The sequence below is a fragment of the Amblyomma mixtum genome, chromosome 1 (assembly GCF_055824585.1).
Source record: "Amblyomma mixtum isolate Tamu chromosome 1, ASM5582458v1, whole genome shotgun sequence".
Taxonomy (NCBI): Eukaryota; Metazoa; Arthropoda; class Arachnida; order Ixodida; family Ixodidae; genus Amblyomma; species Amblyomma mixtum.
The window spans coordinates 78,146,150-78,168,336 of NC_143012.1; the positions used below are offsets into that span (position 1 = coordinate 78,146,150).

At 46.3% G+C, this 22,187-nt stretch overlaps 1 protein-coding gene across 4 annotated transcripts in view; it reads right to left on the reverse strand.

Moving 5' to 3' along the window:
- Positions 1-980: 980 nt before the first annotated feature.
- NfI (Nuclear factor I) overlaps positions 981-22,187 on the reverse strand; it is a 67,651-nt gene continuing 46,444 nt past the window's right edge. For all 4 annotated transcript variants that reach the window (XM_089552792.1, XM_089552796.1, XM_089552775.1 and 1 more), the window contains 6 exons: positions 18,275-18,429; positions 16,769-16,892; positions 9,817-9,915; positions 7,966-8,084; positions 6,726-6,990; positions 981-5,091 (listed from right to left, as the gene is read on the reverse strand). In XM_089552792.1, the coding sequence (XP_089408918.1) occupies positions 5,036-5,091; positions 6,726-6,990; positions 7,966-8,084; positions 9,817-9,915; positions 16,769-16,892; positions 18,275-18,429 (818 nt within the window). In that variant the 3' untranslated portion in view covers positions 981-5,035. The remainder of the gene's footprint in view (positions 5,092-6,725; positions 6,991-7,965; positions 8,085-9,816; positions 9,916-16,768; positions 16,893-18,274; positions 18,430-22,187) is intronic.

The window sequence follows — 22,187 nt, forward strand, 5'->3', positions numbered from 1 at the left end:
GCTTTCTCGTACCTACTTTCTTGTTTTACTGCTGCGTACCGAGACAAGTCACGCCCCACTAAACAATGGAATGTCATCTGTCTCAAAAGGACACTGAGGACTAATAGAAGTTGGCCTGTATCAACAGACTACCGCGTGCTAACCACAAAGAGGCCACTGCCATCAAAAAAAATGCTTCATAAGCTAGAAATGACAGGTGGCGCCATCACTGGCCGATTTTGCACTTAAATGCGTGCGCTGACACTCATTTTGGGTCGCGGATCTCAGAGGCTACACTATACTGCCATTAACTTCAGACCGACAGCATCCTATCTTCATCAGTAAGAATGCCACGAGCTTAAGTTGATTAGCAGGAGGGTATTTTAACCCAATGTTCTCGCCAAAAAATATGTCTTTTGCTACCAAACAAACATGTACATAGCTGGAAAAGGCCCGAGAATAAATTTTTACAGAAAACAACATCTGGATTGAGTTGCCCACCGGGTCCCTTTAAAGGGAGCCCTTATCTGTTATTGGCCTTTTCCTTAGTGAAGCATATCGCATCATTTGTGGCATCAAGTGCTCACTATAAAGTGCGTGCATGATTAACATTACTGCTGAACCTGCTCATGCAACAAACATGTGAAAAAACGTGCCTCTGAGAATTCGCACAAACCATGACAATGCATTAAGAGTTTCAATGTGACCAGACAAGGACCACGTTGCATGAATAAAGTATGCCTTACTAGTCCATCAGCTTCCGGCTCTCCCTTTTGACCTCAGTGCACATAATCGACAATGCATTAGTTCAGTTCATTCTCAAAACTAAACAAACCGCTATCAAGTGCTAAAAATTGATTGCGAGACACCCTTCTGAGATCACAACAGCAGTTCACTCTCAACCTTTCACACATCTATTCTCCCAAAAGCATTTCATGGTTTCGCACACTCACAGCAGCCAGATAAGGGGTCAGAGAACAACACCAAGTTCTTGCACTGTGTCTAAAAAACATTTGCTGGTCACGACAAAGAAAAAAAATAAACGACACCGTCTCGGGCAGTGATGCTTGGAGCCAGACAGCTTCTCAAACGTTAACACTCGACTGACACGGTTCTGCACCAGAGCCGCAGGTAGTGGAAAAAAAAAACAAAAACAAAAAACAACGACATTCCCTGCTAGAATGGCAGTCTGTGCAAAAAAAAAACGCACCCTGGCGACGTTTATGTGCGCTTCCCTTCAAGAATGCAGTTTGGCTTGCAGAGAGCTTTGGCGAAGAGCGCGAGTCATGAACACTTCAAATGGCAAGCAGAACTGACTGCAGCTAATGTGTGCATCCCCCACAGACAATTAAGAATCCTTAACCAACACAGCCATTGTCACTAGATCCACTGCGAAAGGTCCTTTCCTGCTTCGGAACGTTTAGCCAAGATGCAAACTTGACCCTACACAAGCATTTCTTCAGTGCGACTCCTCAAAGCTGGCTCTAGTTGAGAGCATTTCTAGCGGCGTCTATACTTTTTAGAGCCTATGGAGCTGCAATCATGCGGTAACAAACAGCATAGACCCTGGCAACATTCGCACAAAACTACCGTAAAAACCAGAATATAGGTCGAACTTTTTGTTCAAACAACCATGGCAAAAAGTCGAACCCTGTCTTGTATACGTCATTGGTTGGTTTGGTTTACGGGGTTTAATGTCCCAAAGCGACTAAGGCTATGAGAGACGCCGTAGTAGAGGGCTCCGGAAATTTCGACCACCTGGGGTTCTTTAATGTGCACTGACATCGCACAGCACACGGGCCTCTAGAATTTCTCCTCCAAAGAAATTCCAGCCGCCGCGGCCGGGATCAAACCCGCGTCTTTCGGGTCAGCAGCCGAGCACCATAACCACTTAGCCACCGCGGCGGCTGTATAGGTCATTGGCGGAAAAACTACGGAACTCTTGCAACAATGGGCAGCTGAAGTTAACAGCCTCTATCACCATCGCCATCAGCAGCAGCTCGGTATGGTGACATTGTGACACCGCCAATTTGCGTTTTCGTTGTCACAAAGTTATTTTGGTTTGTGGCTGGGTGTTGTCGGCGTGGAAATCTCCCCCCGCAGAGATGGTGCGCAAGTCTTTTAGTAAATGCAGCATAAGCAATGCGCTAGATGGCACAGACGATAGTGCTTTACGGGACGTGGGCAGCCAGAAGCAATTGTCATCCGACTCGAGTTCGGACAACTCTGATGACTCGGAGTAACGCTTGCGCACTTCGTGCCCTTCTCTGTATTGTACACCCAGCCAATTCTTTAACAGTATCGCGCGACCATTGCCTCACGTGTTTGTCGGCACCTTACCAAGGAGCGGCGAAAGAGGCGAGTAAGCGCATGTGTACACATGTGCGTATCTCGCTTGTTTCGCCGCTCAGCACCGTTACTAAGGTGCTGACAAGCACGCGGGTTGATGGTAGCGCGATAGTGTTAAAGTACTGGCCTAGTACACATACGAGCAGCAACTAAATGAAAATAAACACTGTCATCGTTCTGCAGCCGATTGAGTTGCATTTGTTTCAAGGCAAGGGTGTCTTTCAGTACTTTTGCCATTGAAAAAGATTTTCTTCATTTCTAGAATCGCTTAGTTGGGGGGTCGACCTATATTCCGGTTTTTACGGTAAGCAACACAGAACCACTGAGCTCTTTTCAGTGTTCTCCGTGCTGCAGTACCAAGCAGCTACTCAATGGCAGTCCTAAGAGCAGAGCTGAAGCTATGTGCATCAAAGAGCTCCGTTAAATTCATTGCTCATTTGCCATGGCTCATCAACCTATAGGGTGAGCCGCGAACATGTGCCAGCAACTTCTTGCTTCAATCAGTGTCTCCTTTGATCAGCCCTTGCATTAAGTATGTATAAAAAAAAAACCTGTTGAGAAACACACACACACACCTTCTGCAACCCATCGCAATCACCTGCGCCTCGGAGAAAAGTGATCTAAGTAAAAACTCTGCCTTTAACTAGAAAGTGATCATGATAGATGCGTAAGTAGCAGCGCCGCTACGAGACAAAGCAAACAGAATTTTTTTTACAGAAAACGATGAGATGAGAGATCACTAAGCCTGTACAGTATTCAGCGGCATGTTTTCAACAAAAAAGAGATGAACAATGCAGCTTTGAGCGCAACGACGATCAACAATATAGCTTGCAGAGCTGACGCTACGGGAGGGTTAAGGAGCGGCTAAAAAACGAGCCCTCTAAAAAACTACATTCGCAAGAGAGCGGCGAGCTTGTAAAAATAGAGTGCTCTAACAAATCTAGCACCCGCTCTCTAGGAGCAACCAGCAATTTGGCTGCACCATTTTGTTCGTTGAAGCGAGAGACATTGAGCTCTGGAAGCTTGAAATGAGAGCTGCAGAGTGGGCATTGTGCAGGCCACACCTTCCGCGGGCGCCAACGGAACGAAACGCCGTTGACCGACACCCCGCTGTGAAGCGACGGCAATGAGAGCTCCCCTTCTCCCATGTCCTCTACGGCTCTGGTGCAAACACTCCTTTCAACTCGCTGTAAATTCCCACACTGGAGGCCATACGGCGCGATGCAGTCTTGCATGTTTCTGTCTGCACCTACACACACACGCGAAGCCAAATACATCAGGGGTTGAAGTAAAAAAAAAACAAGCCCAGGGGGAAAAAAATAAACGGAACAACAGACTGCAAAAAGCAGCAGCAGCAGCAGAGCGGCGGCAACGTCATATTCTACAGAGATTCCTGTAGTTGTTAAACAGCAGGCTACAGAACAGCTTTGGGCTTTGTTTTCGTTATTTTTTTTTTCCTCCATGAGCGCACCGGTGTAAGTGAGCGGACGAGCGCGCCAACGAGACACAAACAGAAAGCCCGTCAAGTGCTGGCATTTTGCATACGGCGCTAGACTCGCAAACATCTTCCAAAGGCACGTCTAATCTAGCATGTATCAACAGCAGAAGAGCACGGGAGCGCCCCTCGCGTAAGGCTACGGCGAGAAACGAAATTGGCACACACACTCAACTTGGAAGGGCGGGGGGGAGGAGGACTGGCAGGGGGCGCCCTCTGGATATTTTGTACTAGCGCCCTCTGCAGGCAAAAATGGGAAGAAGTGGGGAGGGGGGCAACAAGCGAAACAATGGCACTGCGCGGCCGCGGAGGACGGGCCGCCCCTCGCAAAAAGGCACTGAAAAACTAACCTGTCGCCAGAGCGCGGCGCAAAAAATGAACAAAGCACGGCGGGAGCGGGGCAGCGGGCGACGCCTGCCCCTACCTCCCCAGCGCATCATTATATATTATGTCGCTCTGGCTGTACACATGGCCGTATATACAGAAGAACGCAAGTGCGTAAATGTGTTTGTCTGTGTTCGTGTGTGTGTGTGCAGCTGAGGATAGAAAAAAAGATTTAAAAAAAACACAGTCGCTCTCGACCCCCTGCGAAGAGACGAGACACGGCAACGAAGAGACGATGATGCACCGGGCTTTCTGAGCGCCGCTGGCTCTATGTACAGTGACGATGTGTCGCCGAGCTAAATTATTGCCTCAGGTGTGAGCGGGGCACGGCCAGCCCTCTAAGGGCTGCGGCCCCCGTTGCATAGATTTGTAGAGCAAAGTTTTGTAGGCATACTTGTGACTCTTGAAGACTGGCGCCAACCACTAAACTGGCTATATGACGAAAGGAAAAAAAAAAAAAAGATCCAAGAACGGAAGGCTTGCACGTCATTTCTGCACATGCCACCTGCAACGCACGTTGCCTACTCTCGTGTGTGTCCGCGTGTACAGGCATGTGTATATATAGTATATATAATATGTGTATATATGTGTGTATATAATGCTATAACGTTGTATATATAACTGTCTCTAGCGTGGAGCTTGTAAAAAAGGCCCTTACTCCTGTCACTCTTTTTTGAAAAAATGAGCTACAGAGCAGCATGTCTAAAAAGGGCTATGGTACAACAATCGAGTCTCTGCCTATCACAAGAGAAACCACGTGTCTTGTCTTTTCTTTTCTGGCCTTGGCACCCGGGCTGGGAACAGAGGGGGACCCCTTGAGCAAATGGCTCAGGACGGCTTGGACGCCTCTTCGGCTTCCCCGCTGGCCACCGAGAAGAAACGTTCTGCGGGAGAGGTCAAACAAGACACACATCAGGCGAGCTAAGAAAGCTTACAAAAATTCTTGCTTAAGAGATGCACCAATGAGACCACTGTTCTATGTTGCTTACACCAAAGAACTGCTGCCTGAAGTCTGTTTCAATATGAATGAGACAACTTCATAATCACAAACCAACTAAAGTACAGTCGCTGACCGATATTTCAGACTCCAATAATTGAGACTAGCGCAATATTCCAGACTTTGCTGAGGAACTGTCGCACACTTCATAGGAACGTGTACATTTTCACGACTGATATTTTGGACTTTGCGGAATCTAAAAGCTCGAATTTTCGGACTAAAATAGACGCCAACAATATTGTGGTGATCATTTTTCAACTGAAAGTTAGTATTTCGGCCTAATATAGACGCGAGCGGGCATCGCTGTCACAACCAACCCCTTGCCGCCACCATGAAAGGCGCCATCTTGAATTTAAACGGAATCTGCTCGGCGGGTGCAATTGGACTGGCTTGGATAGGCTTGGCTATTTGTTCTCCATCATCGCCATTCCAGATAATCAGATGCTCTCCATTGCCATCGAGATGGCCTACAAAGGGCGCGCGATCGCATTAAAAACGGTACAGCGGGACAGCTGCAGCGTCCACTGCAGCTTGGACGACGCACCCCATGGTGCAGGGCAGCAAATGCAGTAGACGGGGAGAAGGGGCGGGATTGCATTTGGAGGCGCTCACGGGTCCCGTGGGTTACCTCTCGGTCTAGGCGAACGTCACTGCCCCATGCAAATTGACTATTCTTGCTTTGCGCAGCGAGTGCATTCATTCGCGGCATGACCGCGGCCGCATCGCACTATCTGGCATCATGATGTGATAGGGTGCGGACATGAAGAAAGCATGGCTATGACTCAGATAGAGTCTAATGTTATGGCTTGTAGGCGGAACATGGGGAGTGGCGATTTCCACGATTTTGAAAGCCGGTTTTTCGCAGAAAAGGGCATTTTTTTAAGTTCACGAATTTTTCGGACTGTTTGATTATTCGGACCATTTTTCGTGTCCCGCTGAGTCTGAAAAATCGGTCGGTGACTGCAATTCTGGATTCTATGTACAATCCGGAGAAATGCCGTTAGAAGCACTGGAGGAATCTCTGGGGGGGGGGCGTTGTTGTACAATGGATGCAGGCCATACTGGATGCAGCGCTGTGACAGGGGCAAAGCAATGGGGGAGACTGGTTGACCATGGCGGCAGTGCCGTACTGGTCATTTTACTGAATCATCTTTCAAATGGTATGGAGCAAGCTCTGCACTGAAGCAGGGCATGGGGACACAGTCCATGGGGTGGGGGTGACGTGCCTAGACACCCACCAGGTGCCACTCAGCTTAGTGACGCATCTAGATGAACATGAAAATTGGTTTTGAGAAAAAGACGATGCAGTAACTGTCACTTCTCGGTGGACACCTCAACTAATCGTGAGGGAAGAGATGAAGGAGAGAGTGAAAGAAGAAAGTGAGAAAGAGGTGCCACAGAGGAGGGCTCTGGAATAATTTAGACTCCCTGGGGATCATTACCGCGCACTGACATCGCACAGGACATAACTATTGTGCTACAGAATGACCAGTGATCAGCTGATCAGTGCTGCCAGCTCACCGTCATCGTGGGGCGGGCCCATGAGTGAGTTGTCGGGCGGCGGTTGGGCCCCGGCAGGGGGCAGCAGGCCCGCCATCATCTGGTAGTCCATGTTCTCGTCGAGCGCGATGAAGGGCGGGTTCCAGCGCGGCGGCAGCGGCGTGGGCGTCGTGGTCGTCCGCGCCGATCGTGGAGACGCCAGCAGACCGCCTGCTCCGGAGGGGCTGAGCACCGTGGACGACAGCGTGGCCGCGCCACCCCCCGCAGCGCCCGGGTACGAGAAGAGCTGCGAGCAGAGGCCCAAGCGTTAAGCGAGTGTTGTAACCAGTGGTTAAAGTCAGGGGGTGGAGTCTCACACTCCCCACTAGTATTTACAAGGGATCTGAGACCCCGATGCCAGAATGTAGGGAGTGGACAAATCTGAAGCAGACAATCATTTTTTATTCTTCTCGTCAGTGATGATCGGAACATCTCTTCTCTATCATTTTCGAAAATTTTACAGTGATTTTCAGTAAGAATCGCTGTACAACCAAGAAAAAATGCACTTCCCCTCTGTAGCACGTGTTTTAGGCCTGACAACAGTCATTTCATAATGGCGCCACACGTAAAGAATTCCAGTGGACCCGAGAAAAAGGGGCACTCCTGGAGCAGTTCTGAAAGCAGCTTTGCTGACAATCTAGAATTTGTTTCCGACAGCGACTCTGACTGCGTTTGTAAACTGGAGAAACCTTCAGATGAGCAACCGAGATGCTGACAATGGTGATGCACATGGTAGTAAATGTTAACCACTAATGATAAAACCTTGCTTCTGTTAGGATGAAGCGACATCTATGCACTTTGTAGCGTGTTGCAGCGTATCAGATCAAATAAACATGGCATATTTCAGTATTTTTTTAACCCATTATTAGGGCATGCCCTATGAGAAAGCTACACTGAAGAACAACTTTTTTTTTTAAATTTTTGTGTTATTTGTAACCAGAAACCAATGAAGTCTTATGTTTTCAGAAACAGAATTACCTACATGACTAATATTATGACTACACAACAGAATTTGGCGAATTTGGTACGTTTTTCAGGAACTAATCTGGCGGCTAAGGGGTTAAGGAGGGACACGTAATCGGGGCTCTGCTTTAACTGGAAAAACGTCGGTCCCATGTAAAGGCCACACCCTGTCAAAACCGCGAAAAGAAACAAAAACAAGTGTGGCCCTTGACACGAGTATACATGGTCGGTCAGTGAATGGAGCGAGCGACCAGCTCACCTGCCCCTGTGAGTGGATGTGGCCAAAGGTGTGCTCAGCCGTTGACCGGGCCAGAAAGGGGCTGGACGAAGACCGGACCGTGGCAGTCACGACCGAGTCACCCCCACCACTGCAGGCACCTGCATTGGGGAGCAATGCCACGAACCTTTGTAGTGTTTGTTTGTTCATTCTTCGCCGCTTTATCACTTTGTTTGTGATGCAAGACGCGACCAGATTTATCTCGATTGATCGCATCCAGGCGGAGCTGATTCTACGTTGTTCCAGAATGTTCTAGCAACTTTCCACGCTTTATCTCGAAAGTTCACTATCAGCTTTAGAATGAACATAGCCAAGAGCGCCGGGCCTTTGTGCAACGACCACCGAGCATACCAGTTGCTACGCTGCCGCCGAGTGATTCAGTTCTTTGTGAGCGCAAGTCAGCCCAAATAAGTTTAGAAGCCATTTTTGCTGTCTACCTGATCACTGGACTGCAGTCACCACTACGTGACAGCATGAGTACCCAATCCAACAAGAAAAACCAGGCTGTTTAGTAGCATGGTACAGTAACCCATGATTCGAGCAGCTTGGAGCCAGTCGCGAGAGAGTGTCAATGTTAACTTTTTCACACGCTATGCACACGATTGTGTTGAAAGCGAACTTGGAGCTTTTGCTGAGAGTGGGTTGCACCTGGCAGTGGTTTCTTTGTTTCGGGTGAATTTCACGTCCTTCATCTCACAAATACGTTGGCTTTTTTTATCCCATACAGTGAATGCAGTAAATAATATTTCGCAACACAGCCAGCAGGGCAGCATGTCGTCCATCATTTCTGTGCAGACATATTTTGCCACCAGTAATAACATAATTTTTTTTTTTTGTAATTTCAAGCCTAATATGCGCCTTGAAAATAGAAATATTTTCATGATCCTTTGGGTGTTTACTTGATATATCGTGGCATTTTGGTCTTGCTATTTTCACCAGTTATGACACTTTGTACGACATTTTGCACATCCCAACAAAATATCAACCACCAGTATTTTGAACTGATAAACTGAAAAATTTCTTTCTTAGGCTTGAATATACTATTTAGATGGAAAAATATTTCATTTTGATGGGAAAAAATGCCATACCAAAGCATTAACAGAAAACATAATGGTTTGTGACAGCATCAGTCCTGATATCTTCCCAAACTACCTGAAGTTGTCTTGTTCAGATGCGTCAATGTATGCATGTGTTACGTGTTGAATCCGTCAAGTAAATCCTCTTGCATTTTTATTGCATGCTGATTCCTCTACGACACTTATCAACCCCGACAGCGAAAAATTTGGCTGAATCCTGTATTAGAGTAGTGCAGTGAAACCTTGTTATAGCGAATAGTTAAAGAATCAAAACAGTAGTTCAACACAGTCGAAATTCACAATGCAATATTCTGCCAAAAACTCAAGTTGGAGAAGCAAAATTTAATCAGTGAAAAAAACGGCAACTTGGAGAGACCTTCTCTGCAGCTTTAGCACTGCTTCCGCTATGCAGCAAATCAAATAATAATTACTGTCCGAAAAATTTTCTAAACTTCGAATGTTCGCACACCCCTAGCAATAACCCCCTACGACTTATACTCACTGCCCTGCCGCGGTGGCTCAGTGGTTATGGCGCTCCGCTGCTGACCCGAAATACGCGGGTTCGATCCCGGCCGCAGCAGCCGAATTTCGATGAAGGCGAAATGCTAGAGGCCCGTGTACTGTGCGATGTCAGTGCACGCTAAAGAACCCCAGGTGGTCGAAATTTCCGGAGCCCTTCACTACGGCGTCCCTCATAGCGTCAGTTGCCTCGGGACGTTAAACCCCATAAACCAAACCAAACCAAACTTCTACTCACTGCTGGGGCTGGCCGAATCTTCCTTGGGGGTGCTGTCTTCGGGCCGAGCGCCTTCCACGCTGGGTGGACTGCTTTGAGGCTGCGGTTGGTTGCTGGGACCTGGACACGAGACACACGGCGGTCCCTCAAGACTCGCGTTGAAGCAGTATCCGCTACTTCTACCAGCTGACCACAAAACCCTAAGAGACTGTCCGCCTCCGAAAGGTAGCCTGCATTTAGTTTTTTCCGTTTCTGCAAAGACATCGAAAGCCATCTACTCCTAAGAACCCGTGCGATTTTTTTAGTTGACCTACAAGGTCTGTCCCGAAAGTAATGGGACAAGTCGCAGCATGGCACGTGCGTGCGCCAGATCAGGAAACCGCTTTTGTGGGAAGGAGGGGGAACCTTCAGCTCCACAATGCAAAGACCTCAGTTGGCTTCGAGCTAGTCAAGCGAGTGGACGTGTTCGAACGTGTTCCTCTGTTTCATCGCTGCGTCAAGGAAACCATGGAGCAAACGTTGGAACAGCGCTACGCGGTGAAGCTTTGCAATAAACTGAGTAAATCACCTACCCAGACATTTGACAGAGTGTGGGAGTGATGCAATGTCCAGATCGCAAGGGGTTCCAATGGCACAAAGCATTCACAAATGGCCGTGAAGACGCTCAGGACCACACAGTCAACATTACCGTCCGTAACCGTCATCGATGGGCGCCCGGACTGTTGCTCATCGTGAACGTCTTCACGACCATTTGTAAATGCTTTGTGCTATTGGAACACGCGACCTGGACATCGTCGTTCCCACATGCTGTCTTGATCATGTCGATTGACTCGGTAGGTGACTTAATCAGTTTATTGCAAAGCTTCACCGGGTAGCGCTGTTCCAACGTTCACTCCATGGTTTCCTCAACGCAGCGACGAAACATGGGTACACGCTCGAAGACGTCCGCTTGCTTCACCTGCTCGCAGCCAACTAAGCTCGTCGCATTGTGAAGCTGAAGGTTTCCCTTCCTGCCCCCCAAAAGCGCTTTCCCAATTTAGTGAATGCGCGCGTTACGCCGCGACTTGTCTCATTACTTTCAGGACTGACCCTGTATGGCTACCCTTCTTAAAAGGGACACTAAGAACAGATTACACTACTGCGTGTTAACAATAAACATGCAACTTTCACTGAAAACAGTGTCTCTATTATAAGCTACAGAAGGTCAGAAAATGAAATACAGGTGTCGCAACCGCAGGATATTTTCGCAAGGAGACTACAGTGCGTCCAGACAGTTTTTTGTGTACGGATCACTGAGGCCAGGCTACAACACTATTCATTTTTTAACAGTGATCATGGAGTCCTTTCAAGGACGGACTGCCCTCATTTTGAGGTGAATAAAGAAGTAGATGATATTTTTTGGCTTAGTGACAGAAACCTTCCGATCGCCATCAAGCCTGCCCTTACGGGCACATCAGAGGTACATAGGCTACAATAAACCATGCAATAAGCGAGATTTTTACACAATCGCTTGCCCTGCCGGTGACACTTTCAGCCCCCTTTGGAAGCCCCATGCAAAATTCTGCAGGTGGGCTTCCCCACATACCACAGTTGACACAAATGGAATGGCATAGCTGTGAGGGTGAGAGGACCAGTGCCATGATTGTGGGTGTTAAATATGTAACACAGTATGAAAGGATCAAACAAAAAAAACAATCAAACAAAAACCGTTCGATGTGGATGGCAGGCAATCTGGTTTGCATCAAATGTGGTGCGTGGTAAAGCACATTTGTGGAATTTTGCATGAAGTCCAACCCTAGCAGTGTTTGCATGTGACCACAATAAACGATGGAGAAAAAAGTGACAAGGACGCCTTTGTGCAGTTTTCCTAACACTTTAAACTGGATCTTCGGATAATCTGTCAGACACTGTGGTCTTGCCATAGTCAGATTTATGAATTAAAGTCAGCGCGGTATTTGATCACTGCTGAATATTTGGCAGTTCTCGAATATTGGTTTCTCAAATTGAATACCAACTGAATAAGAAACATCTGATTCAGGTTCAAAATTTAGAATACCCACACACCTTTTCCAGGAATACCGTATTTACCCAATTCCAACGCGCGCCTTTTTTCGGGGAAAATACGTCTCAAAATCGCATGCGCGTTGGATTCGAGTGCAAACCGAAACTGCCCCATAGCTGCCCATCATCATCGCCATTATACGATATGGGAGTTCACTAACTGCTGGAAAGCATGGGAGCACGTTTGCTCGTTTTCTGCGTCGCAGGAGCCGTTTTCAACCGGTGTGGCGCTTGTCATTGGTCGCGTGCTCAACGACCACGTACACGGCGACGGTATCCCGTGCACTGCCGCGGGCGGACGCCTCATCACTGCCTTTGCACGATCGAGATACGCGGCTCGAAGAATATGTTGATGAAACAACGGTTGTCGGAAACGCGTCATTTCGGCGGTAAAGTTCCAAAAACGATGAGACTCATTTCTGCTTTGCGGCCGATTCTCTGACAGAGATTACATCGTCCGCAGACGGGGCACGCCGTGCCGCTGACGAGGTCGTGCATCATGCCGATCTCACAGATAACAGCGCTTCCGCGCTCGTTTTTACGCTTGTTTTGGCCGCCGAAGATCTTTATCTTTCACTCAGATGCACTGACGAAGTCATTGATGCTCCGCAAGAAGCTTGAAGGATCCAAATGGTGCATCGCCGTTGCCGCAGTTACGCCTAGCAGCAGACGAACCTCCCGTAGCCGGAGCTCTCCGTTTGCGCTTGGGGCGTCTTCCTTTATACTGATGCTTTGTCAGGAACTTGCTTGAACGAAAATCTCGTTTCTCAGTCACATCCATAGCGGAGAAAGGAGAAAAACCCGGGCAGAAGCGTTGGTTCACGTCTCGGTGGCGGCAGAACGAAGAGCGTCTGCGCCCGACCGTGCGGTGGAATGCTCGTAGCCAATGGAAGGGCTCCGATCGTACCACGTGATTTGAAGGGCCAGTCGCGACGCTCGACTCGGGCGCGACGATCTTTTTTTTCGTATTTTCATAAAGAATGCGCCGCTGCCGAAGTGGCTTCTCGCAGAAGATGGGTAGGCCTACTTCCCCGCGAATATTCAAGAGCGGGCGACGCCATGGAGCGAAATGCCGCGTTCCCGAAATTCGGTCAAATTTGCACTTTCGCGAGCCACCGCGAGTGCTTTAATTGCATTTTTTACTAACTTCCCATTGATTATCGGCTTTGATTTTTTTACACATAAAAGAACAGGCTTGGGGGAATACAAAACGCAAGAAAATACAAAATCGACTTATCGAAAAAAATCGCGGTTTTTTTCACCCGCATCTCTCCTTAAAACATAAAAACGGGTGCAAATTATTTTCATTCGTGGAAGTCGCATGCACGTTAGAAGCGGGGCTTGTAGTTTTTTTTTCATTACCAATATTGGGCGCGCGTTAGAATCGGGGCTTGAATTTTTTTTTGTTTTTTGGTGCCGTAAATTGGGTGCGCGTTGGAATCGGGGGCGCGTTGGAATTGGGTAAATACGGTACTGTTTTCAAAAGGCTCTAAATACGCTGTCACCAGGGCTGGCAACCTTGACAAGCTAGCTTGCTCGAGTGAATTAAGGAGCAAGCATGTGACTGCATCAGCAGAACTTAGATCATTTCAAGGTTGTTTTTTTTTCACTAATTAATTAGCCACCTAATTAGAATGACTTTTATTGTAACCAACATCCACCGCAGCTGAAAGTTTGTTCCTGAAAAGATTTTCTTTCTATTTCAAACTCCCCAGTTTTAGAAACCTTCGACATTGTTTGCAGAAACATCCTTTGTTTTTGGGTTTCATTTCTTGGGAAATTTAGGGAGTAAATGAGCACGCTGTCACCAGGGCTGGCAACCTTGACAAGCTAGCTTGCTCGAGTGAATTAAGGAGCAAGCATGTGACTGCATCAGCAGAACTTAGATCATTTCAAGGTTGTTTTTTTTTCACTAATTAATTAGCCACCTAATTAGAATGACTTTTATTGTAACCAACATCCACCGCAGCTGAAAGTTTGTTCCTGAAAAGATTTTCTTTCTATTTCAAACTCCCCAGTTTTAGAAACCTTCGACATTGTTTGCAGAAACATCCTTTGTTTTTGGGTTTCATTTCTTGGGAAATTTAGGGAGTAAATGAGCTGAAATTCGGGCATGAATCAGATTAATCTAAATAAAGTTTCATAATTTTTGGGTTTCATGGTGTATTTTTTCCAGCAAAAATAACTGATATGTAGCATGCTCCTTTGGCTGCGTTAAAGCGCGGCCAAAGCACGGTAGCACATAAAAGAGGAGACTAAAGACGGCACTGGGCTACGGCTCGCGACGCCATGGACTTGATACATGTCAGTGTTATGTTTTCATAGCACCTGAGACATACGCCTACAGATTATTAGTGTTCATCTTTGTACACAACATGAAACGTTCTATTTATTTCTCATTAATTTCATAAACAATCTAGATCTAGAAATATTACTTTGCACAAAGAAACTGTTTGAAAAATAAAAGATTTTAAAATTTTTTTCTCATTTGTTGTGGAGCACTGCTGTGTCTCTGCTAGACTTGCCTGCCTCTTTTCGTACATTACGAAGATGCTCATCACAGCAGCTATCAGAAACGTAGAACAGCCTTGCAGCAGGGTGTGGTTAGTGTGGGTAGTGCACTGTTCAACAATTTCAATAACATTTTGGTAAACACTAATGCTGTTGAATAAAGCTTCTAAAACATAATTTCTGGAACTTGACTTTAGATTGACCAACGTCATGGATAACAAGGGTTAAAAAACCTAGAATCACCAAAAATTAAGTGACAACATCGCTCCAGAATAGCCACGAGACACTCCCTAGTTTCCATACGAGACTGCAGCTATGTTTACAGGCAGTCTATTTTCTTGAAGGTGTATTTTCGGGTATCGGGCAGATACCCGGGAAAAAAAAGGCCCTATTTACCATATTTACTTGCATAATTTGCGCACTTTTTTCATTAAATTAAGGCTTCAAAAAGAGGGTGTGCAACTACACCGAAATTTTCTGAACATATGTCCGAAGAATCCTACAAAGGTCATAACGCGCAGTGTATACTGTATATTGCCACCTATATATAGACTGGGCCCCCTCTCGCATCCCTCACTGACCAAAAAAAAAAAAGGCGACTCCAAATATAACACGCATACCCCCTCACACCCCGCACTCCACTGTTCCCCACAGGTTGGCATGACGCCGCGTGCGCAGTTCAATGCAATAAACACACAACGATACAGTTGTGAAGAGAGCAGTGGGATGCAGGGGAGATAACGGGTGTTATCAAATGATGCCCTCGTGTCATAACATAATCATAACAAAGTGAATAACTTACAGTCATGTTGTTTACATCAGTGACAGCAGGGCTACATTTAATGCTTCGAGATGCTGACTTTCTTCATGGCAATCGGATCAGTGCTGTTAGCACAATTACATGTTCCCTCATAACTTCATGTTTGGCAAGTACCGTGCGAAAAAGACAAAGGCCAATGCTAGGCCTAATTTTTGTGCTCAGACCAAAAACCACATACTGCACGCCCAAAAGCCACGAATGCAGACATTAATTGCAATGCTGCATTAAACGTGCACATTATCGTTAGTAAAATTCGTTTGCACTTTTCACCAGCTCAACTTACACCCAAAGAATCGACCATACAATGCGGCCAGGAAGTCCAAGAGCACACACATAAGGCAGCATTAAAACAAATGGCGGATGATTTAGTGTGGTTAGGCTAGAGGCGAGTTAAGTGTGCCAGTACTTCGATTTCAGTTTGAGGCTCGGTTTTCAAGGTCAAGCGGGCTTCAGACAAAAGATCACAAAATCGGACTTATGCTCCACCTTAAGGATATGGCGCGATAGTGTTAATGGGTTAATGCCCATGTATGAGGAATTGGTAAATCTCTACTTTACATTCCTAGATCTCTGCGAGTCCTCATACCACTCCTGGCGCAATAATGTACAGACCTGCGACAGCAGTGCTCATGAAACCCAGTTTGCTCAGGGTTCTTCCCGAGCACTATTAACCCTTTCAGGCGCCATTTTTTGTTTTATTGAAATCAGTTATTTTTTTCACCTCAGTGGTATATTCAGGCCTCAAGAAAGAGAATTTGTTAGTTTTTGAGAGTGAATGACAAGCGGGTAAGTTTTTACAACAATGTGCAGAATTCCGAACAAAGTGCCAGATTTGTTAGAAATAGCAACATCGAAATGTTCTCATGTGTCAGGTAAACACCCTAGGAATCGTAGAATCATTCTGCATTTCAAAGATGCATATTATGCCTGAAATCGAGCAAAAACAATTAATGTTTTCACTTGCAACAAAATTCGTCTGCACAAAAATGGTGGACAAAGTGCTACCTAGCTCACTGTTGAGTGAAATACTATTTACTGCGTGCGCTACATGGCACAAAAAACCAACTTATTTGCGACAAGAAGGGTGCTGAGTTCGAATGGAACAATGAAATCACTGCTAGGTGCACCAGTCTCTTGGAAAAAGCTGTGAGTTTGCTGTATACACACACAGCCGCCTCGGTGGCTCAGTGGTTATGGTGCTCGGCTGCTGACCCGAAATATCCGGGTTCGATCCTGGCCGCGGCAGCAGAATTTTTTTGGAGGAGAAATTCTAGAGGCCCGTGTACTGTGCGATGTCAGTGCACGTTAAAGAACCCCAGGTGGTCGAAATTTCCGAAGCCCTCCACTACGGCGTCTCTCATAGCCTTAGTCGCTTTGGGAAGTTAAACCCCATAAACCAAACCAAACCAAGCTGTATACACAGTTGTGTACAAAGCGCCTGAAAGGGTTAAGGTCACGGAGAGAGGTTTTAGAGAAACACCGGCAAAATCTGAGAGTGGGGATCTTAGTGATAGGGCATGATAAAAACTGCTGCACTTGTGGAGCACATCACAGGTCAACTGCCGGGTGGGGTATACATACCTGTGGACCGGATGATGGCAACAGGCCGGGCCATGGGCGCTGGCGGAGGCGGAGGCAGCATAGAGCTCGAGTAGAACTGCGGGAGCTTGGACGGGCTGCCCCGCACTCCCGCATCGGGGCTAGCCTGCAAGAGTCAGGAGCAGACGCCAAATCATCATCATCATCATCAGCCTGACTACGCCCACTGCAGGGCAAAGGCCTCTCCCATGTCTCTCCAACTAACCCTGTCCTTTGCCAGTTGCGGCCACCGTATTCCCGCAAATTTCTTAATCTCATCTGCCCATGTAACTTTCTGCCGCCCCCTGCTACGCTTGCCTTCTCTTGGAATCCACTATGTTACCCTTAAGGACCAGCGGTTATCTTGCCTTCGCATTACATGTGCTGCGCCAAGCCCACTTCTTCCTCTCGATTTCAACTAGGATATCATTAACCAGCGTTTACATCAAATCAGTGCACTGCTAAACAACAGGTCACTCACTCCAACGGGGTTGTCTTGGCAAACATAACACTCTGTGCAGCCCACTGACACACATAAACAAAACAGCAGACAATCCAATGAGAATAAGACAAGCGTGCGGGAACAATCACTTGAAAAGCGCGGTCTAACGACAACAGCATGCATTTTATGTGGGAAGCAATGTAGTACTGGGGACAAAAGTCTACAAGATGGCTGAGGTGCAAACCCAGCCAATCACACTCATTGACGTGTGGTGACTAAATGGGGTGATCACTGGCAGACATGAGACGTTGAGCACAGAACTGCTTTTCAGGTGGGTGTCCCATACATTTTTGTCCCTAATATAGTACACTGTCTCTCCTATGATGAGTGAAGGCCTTTGCCAGCCCATATACTCCATCGCATAAGAAAAAGTGAGAAGCTTGATGACCAACTGGTGAGGTAAGACTGCATCAGAGGATAAATTTGACATTTTGAGGTATTGCCATTGAGATCGCCAAATGGGACTTAAGAACCACCTTTTTCGCCACCTCTGTGACGGTCGACGTGAGCATATGGTGGTTACTCGAGACCTACAACACAGACCAGGACGCAAATTTCCTGTCACTATCGACAGAAGTGAGAGGTGCAAAATGGTCTCGACTGCCTGGCAAGATACAAGTGCCAGATACAGCATTCCACGGTTATAAAACTTGCTGCACCGCGTCACTCGAGTAGTGAGGCAAAACCTGCTGCCTGCCACCCAAGCGGGCACATGCTTACGGCACGGCAGTTCGACATATCCGTTTTATGGCAAACCGCATTCAATACAAAGGGTAACAATTACATGCATTTGTGAAAAAAAATTTAGGTACAGTTCGGTATGACCAGTAAATGGTAGTATCTGTGTTCATTATATACAGGGTGTGACTAAGCACAAGACTATGCCATGGCATCGTTGCAAGCATCATAACAAGACATGTGGTCTAGCGTGTGACAGTATGTGACGCACGTGACATGACATGGTGCAATGTGTCACCTGACTCGGCCCAAAGGGAGAGTCAACACACCTGCGTGCCGGAGTTGTGTGCCTCCTGGCAGACGAGGTTGACAAAGTCGGAGAAGGTGTCGCCGTTCTCCTGGTACTTCCCCGCCGGGTGCAGGTAGTACGAGGGCCCGCCAAGAGGTGGCGCTCCCAGAGGACTCCCAGCACCACCCGCCACACCTGTGCACAAAGGAACAAATAGGGAAATAACTGTCAGCAGTTCAAATGTCAGCAGTTCTTGCTACTTGAACTTCATCTCCAAGCCCTGACTGCCTGCTCGAGATAATGCCAGAGGACAAGTATACACCCAGTCTGCAAGCAGGAACATCATGACCTTTGGAACAGACTGCAAGATGCATGGAACCCATTTTCAGACCTCTTACCTTTTACCTGTGGCCTCTTAAATGCTACTACAAAGGGAAGCATTGTCGCTGAAATCAGCAGCTTTGAGGAAATGATCAAGGCATCTCGTAATGGAACATGTCACATACCACAAAGCCTTCCCAATGGGCACTGAAGCTACCTTGGATGTCCTGGGGACGTGTGGGACGTCCTGTGGACGTCCATTAATGCCCAGTGGGGTTTCACTGTCCATTGGGTTTATGCTGACTAGGGGTGTGCGAATATTCGAAATTTTCTAATATATTTCGAATATTATATTTTTAGTACTCGAATTCGATTCAAAATCCAAGTATTCGTGTTGTTTCGAATATTCGACCCGACGCGAATATTCGTATCTAGCCGAATATTCATTGTGAGCCCCGGCGTTCATTTCCATCCGCAAGCCCTATCGACAGATACATAACAACATGGCGGCATCTACACGGAAGGAAAATTCTTTCTTCCTCCAAGGGCCATGCCGTAGCTGACTGCGCTGGTGAGCTTTTTTGTGGCTATACCTACGAAGCTGGTATAGTCAGAGCTGTGCACGAAGTACCTCGCAATACGTGCCAGGTCAGTGCCATGTGAGAGAGCATTTTCTGTGGCTGGAGGAGTCGTTTCAGTTAGAAGGGAACTACTTCTGCCTGACCATGTGGTGCAGCTGGTTTTCCTTCACGACAACCTTTTACGTCATCCCAGCAACGCGCTTTTGTGCTGATGGCAAGCTAGCCTTAATCAATGCTGTGTACTAGCCATCTTCTCTGATATTTCCACTTTTCTAAGAATAATGTTCGAGACTTTGATACTTTTTGTGCAGCCACACACACCTTTTGTGTTCATTTAATCATCGATAGTTGAACTGTGATGTTCTTGGGTGCCCAAATAAATGTTTTGTAGTGATTAAATGCGTCTGTCCTTGATTATTCGATATTCGATTCGATATTCGGAGCCAAGTATTCGTATTCGATTCGTATTCGAAAAATTTGATATTTGCACACCCGTAATGCTGACATGTGTTTGAAGCTTACCCAGAATTTTATGCCTTCCCTCTTCCTTCACAGTGCTATATCAAATCTCTCACTCCACTCACTTGCCATGCAGGAATACAGATGATACACACAGCACCTAAAATCCCACTGTGGCAATAATCATTGTCCCCCTAACCACATCCACAGCAGGACAAGGGCCTCTCCCACATCTCTCCAATTAACCCTGTCAGGTGCCAGCAGCGGCCACTTTATCCCTGCAAACTTCCCCCGAACATCAGCTCCCCAAGTGACTTATGGCCACCCTTCAGCGACATTTTTTTCCCTCGTAGAATACACTTCGTTACACTCACAACTGGACCATAGGATGTATGTTCTCTGCATTAAGTGTTCTTCCCCAATCCTACTTAAGCTGTTAATTTTGCCAAGACATCATTAACCGAAGTCTGTTCTCCACGTTACTCCCTTCCTGTCCCTCCCTTATCACTTTCCTTTCCATAGACCACAGTGTTGTCCACATTACAGTTCCAAGATTTTTGTTAGCCTCCAGGTTTAGCTCCACACTTTAGTATTGGTGGGATTCAACTGACGCATACTCTACTCCTGATGCCCATTGGTAGGTATATATTAGTAATTCGCTGCATTTGATGACAGTGCACCTGCTAAATTCCCTGTCACCCATTCTTATTCACCTCATAACTTCTTTCTCACGGTGTGGTTCTACTGGCACTACTTGGACCCTATAATCCACTAGCATAAACTGTTGCTGCTTTCCTAGATTGTTATGTCTCCTCTTTTTGTGTCCCATGTCAGTGCTCTGTTGTGCAACATGTTCTTGAACCTACACCATCTAGCTCACATGTGCACCCTTGTTGAAAACTACTTTAATTGTCTTCGTATTAACTTTTCAGCCTACCACAGATATGTATGCGTTTATACACTCAAGGACGCACTGCAATTCATCCCCCGGATTACGTAGGCAATATGATCATAAGCAAACCAAAGATCAATAATGTGTTCATGAAGTCTTTTGCCTGGTGTTCCCAATCCAAACCTCACAATTATCTCTTGTAAGCATGCAGTGAGCAGTTAGCAGATACACTGTCTCTCAACCTGACACCCTTTCTTATTACAATTCTTTGACTCCTTCTGAGAAGGAATATGGTGAAATGTGTCAAACAAGCAGTTAACAATTGATGTACAATAAATGTGGCAAGAGTGATGGTATGTAGTTGGCTAAGGAGTGTGCTACTGCATGAAAGGAACTAATGTCAATAAGTTTTACACGTACTGCTGAGGACACATGAAAAACATTCTTTGTGCATAGGTGTAATTTTTTTCAGTGACCGCTTCATCTCATTATGACACATTACAGCATGACAGTCTGAATTTCACCTCAGCTAGGGTGGTCTCAAGCAGTAGTTTAACAACATAGATACTGGCCTCGGTGGTAGCTTGTATGTCCTGGAGACTTGTCTCCTATTGTACATCCTTAAGGTGGTAAAAGAAACTAAGTGCCCACAACAACAGGTAAGGGATGTCCCAAAACCAATGCCAATCTGACATTCACGAGATAAAAAGATATGGGAGTTTCCCTATTACCAAACAGTTGCATCTTGCGTCCATTTGCAGGGTGGAATTTTGGGCAAGTCGGTACTGATCCATAACATACAAGTAGCGCAAAACCAGGACGACGGACAAAAGGGGAGAGAACACGCACCAACAACACAGGCGCTAGTTGATTCATTTGCAGAGCATGCTGTTTTGGCTTCAGACTTAGATGTCAGTGCTTGATATGATCATCCAGTAATTCACTGTCCAATGTGCACAAAAGGAGCACCACAGACATCACAAATAATGATGATGTGCGATTACACTGATATTCATAAACTGAAGCCACATAACTAAAAAAATATAGTGCACTGTTAGTATTAAGCATCACCACTGACAACACAGTAACAAAATTTCAGCAAAACTGCAGTCAGTGTCTAGCATCTTCCTAAAATCCTTCCTTCCTTTTAAGATTTATAAGTTTCAGAGGTCTGAACAGGTTTCATGCCCCAGAAATTTTTCATATCCCAGCAGGCACTGCCCAATTTCTGCAGCATTACTGTAAATCGATTCTGTTATTCCACCTTCTTACCTGCACTTGATAAACCTCCGTTACCTCCTCTATGAACTTCCATTACTGCAGTTCTCAAATGCATGCACATGCTAAAAGATCATTCTAAACTGTTACAAGCACCTCTTGGCTTCTTTAAGTTTTGGTACAGAAAACATTAATCACAAGTACTGCTGTCTAATCCACATGGACTAAATGGAACTAGCTCAACTTTCCATAAGCTTGCAAAGCTGATACACCAAATAATACAATAGCGGAAAAAAAATTATCATGTGCTCTGCACTACCAGTCTGTTATTTGAAAAACTGTTCTGCACTGCTTCTAAGCACACATTAAAAGTTCACTGAAGAGGAATCTGAACTCTTCTTTTTGCCACGGGAACTCGATCTACACGTTCCCAGCGTTCTTAGAAACTTCGATTTCTTGCCCTGTGCGGCCAATTTCTCCAA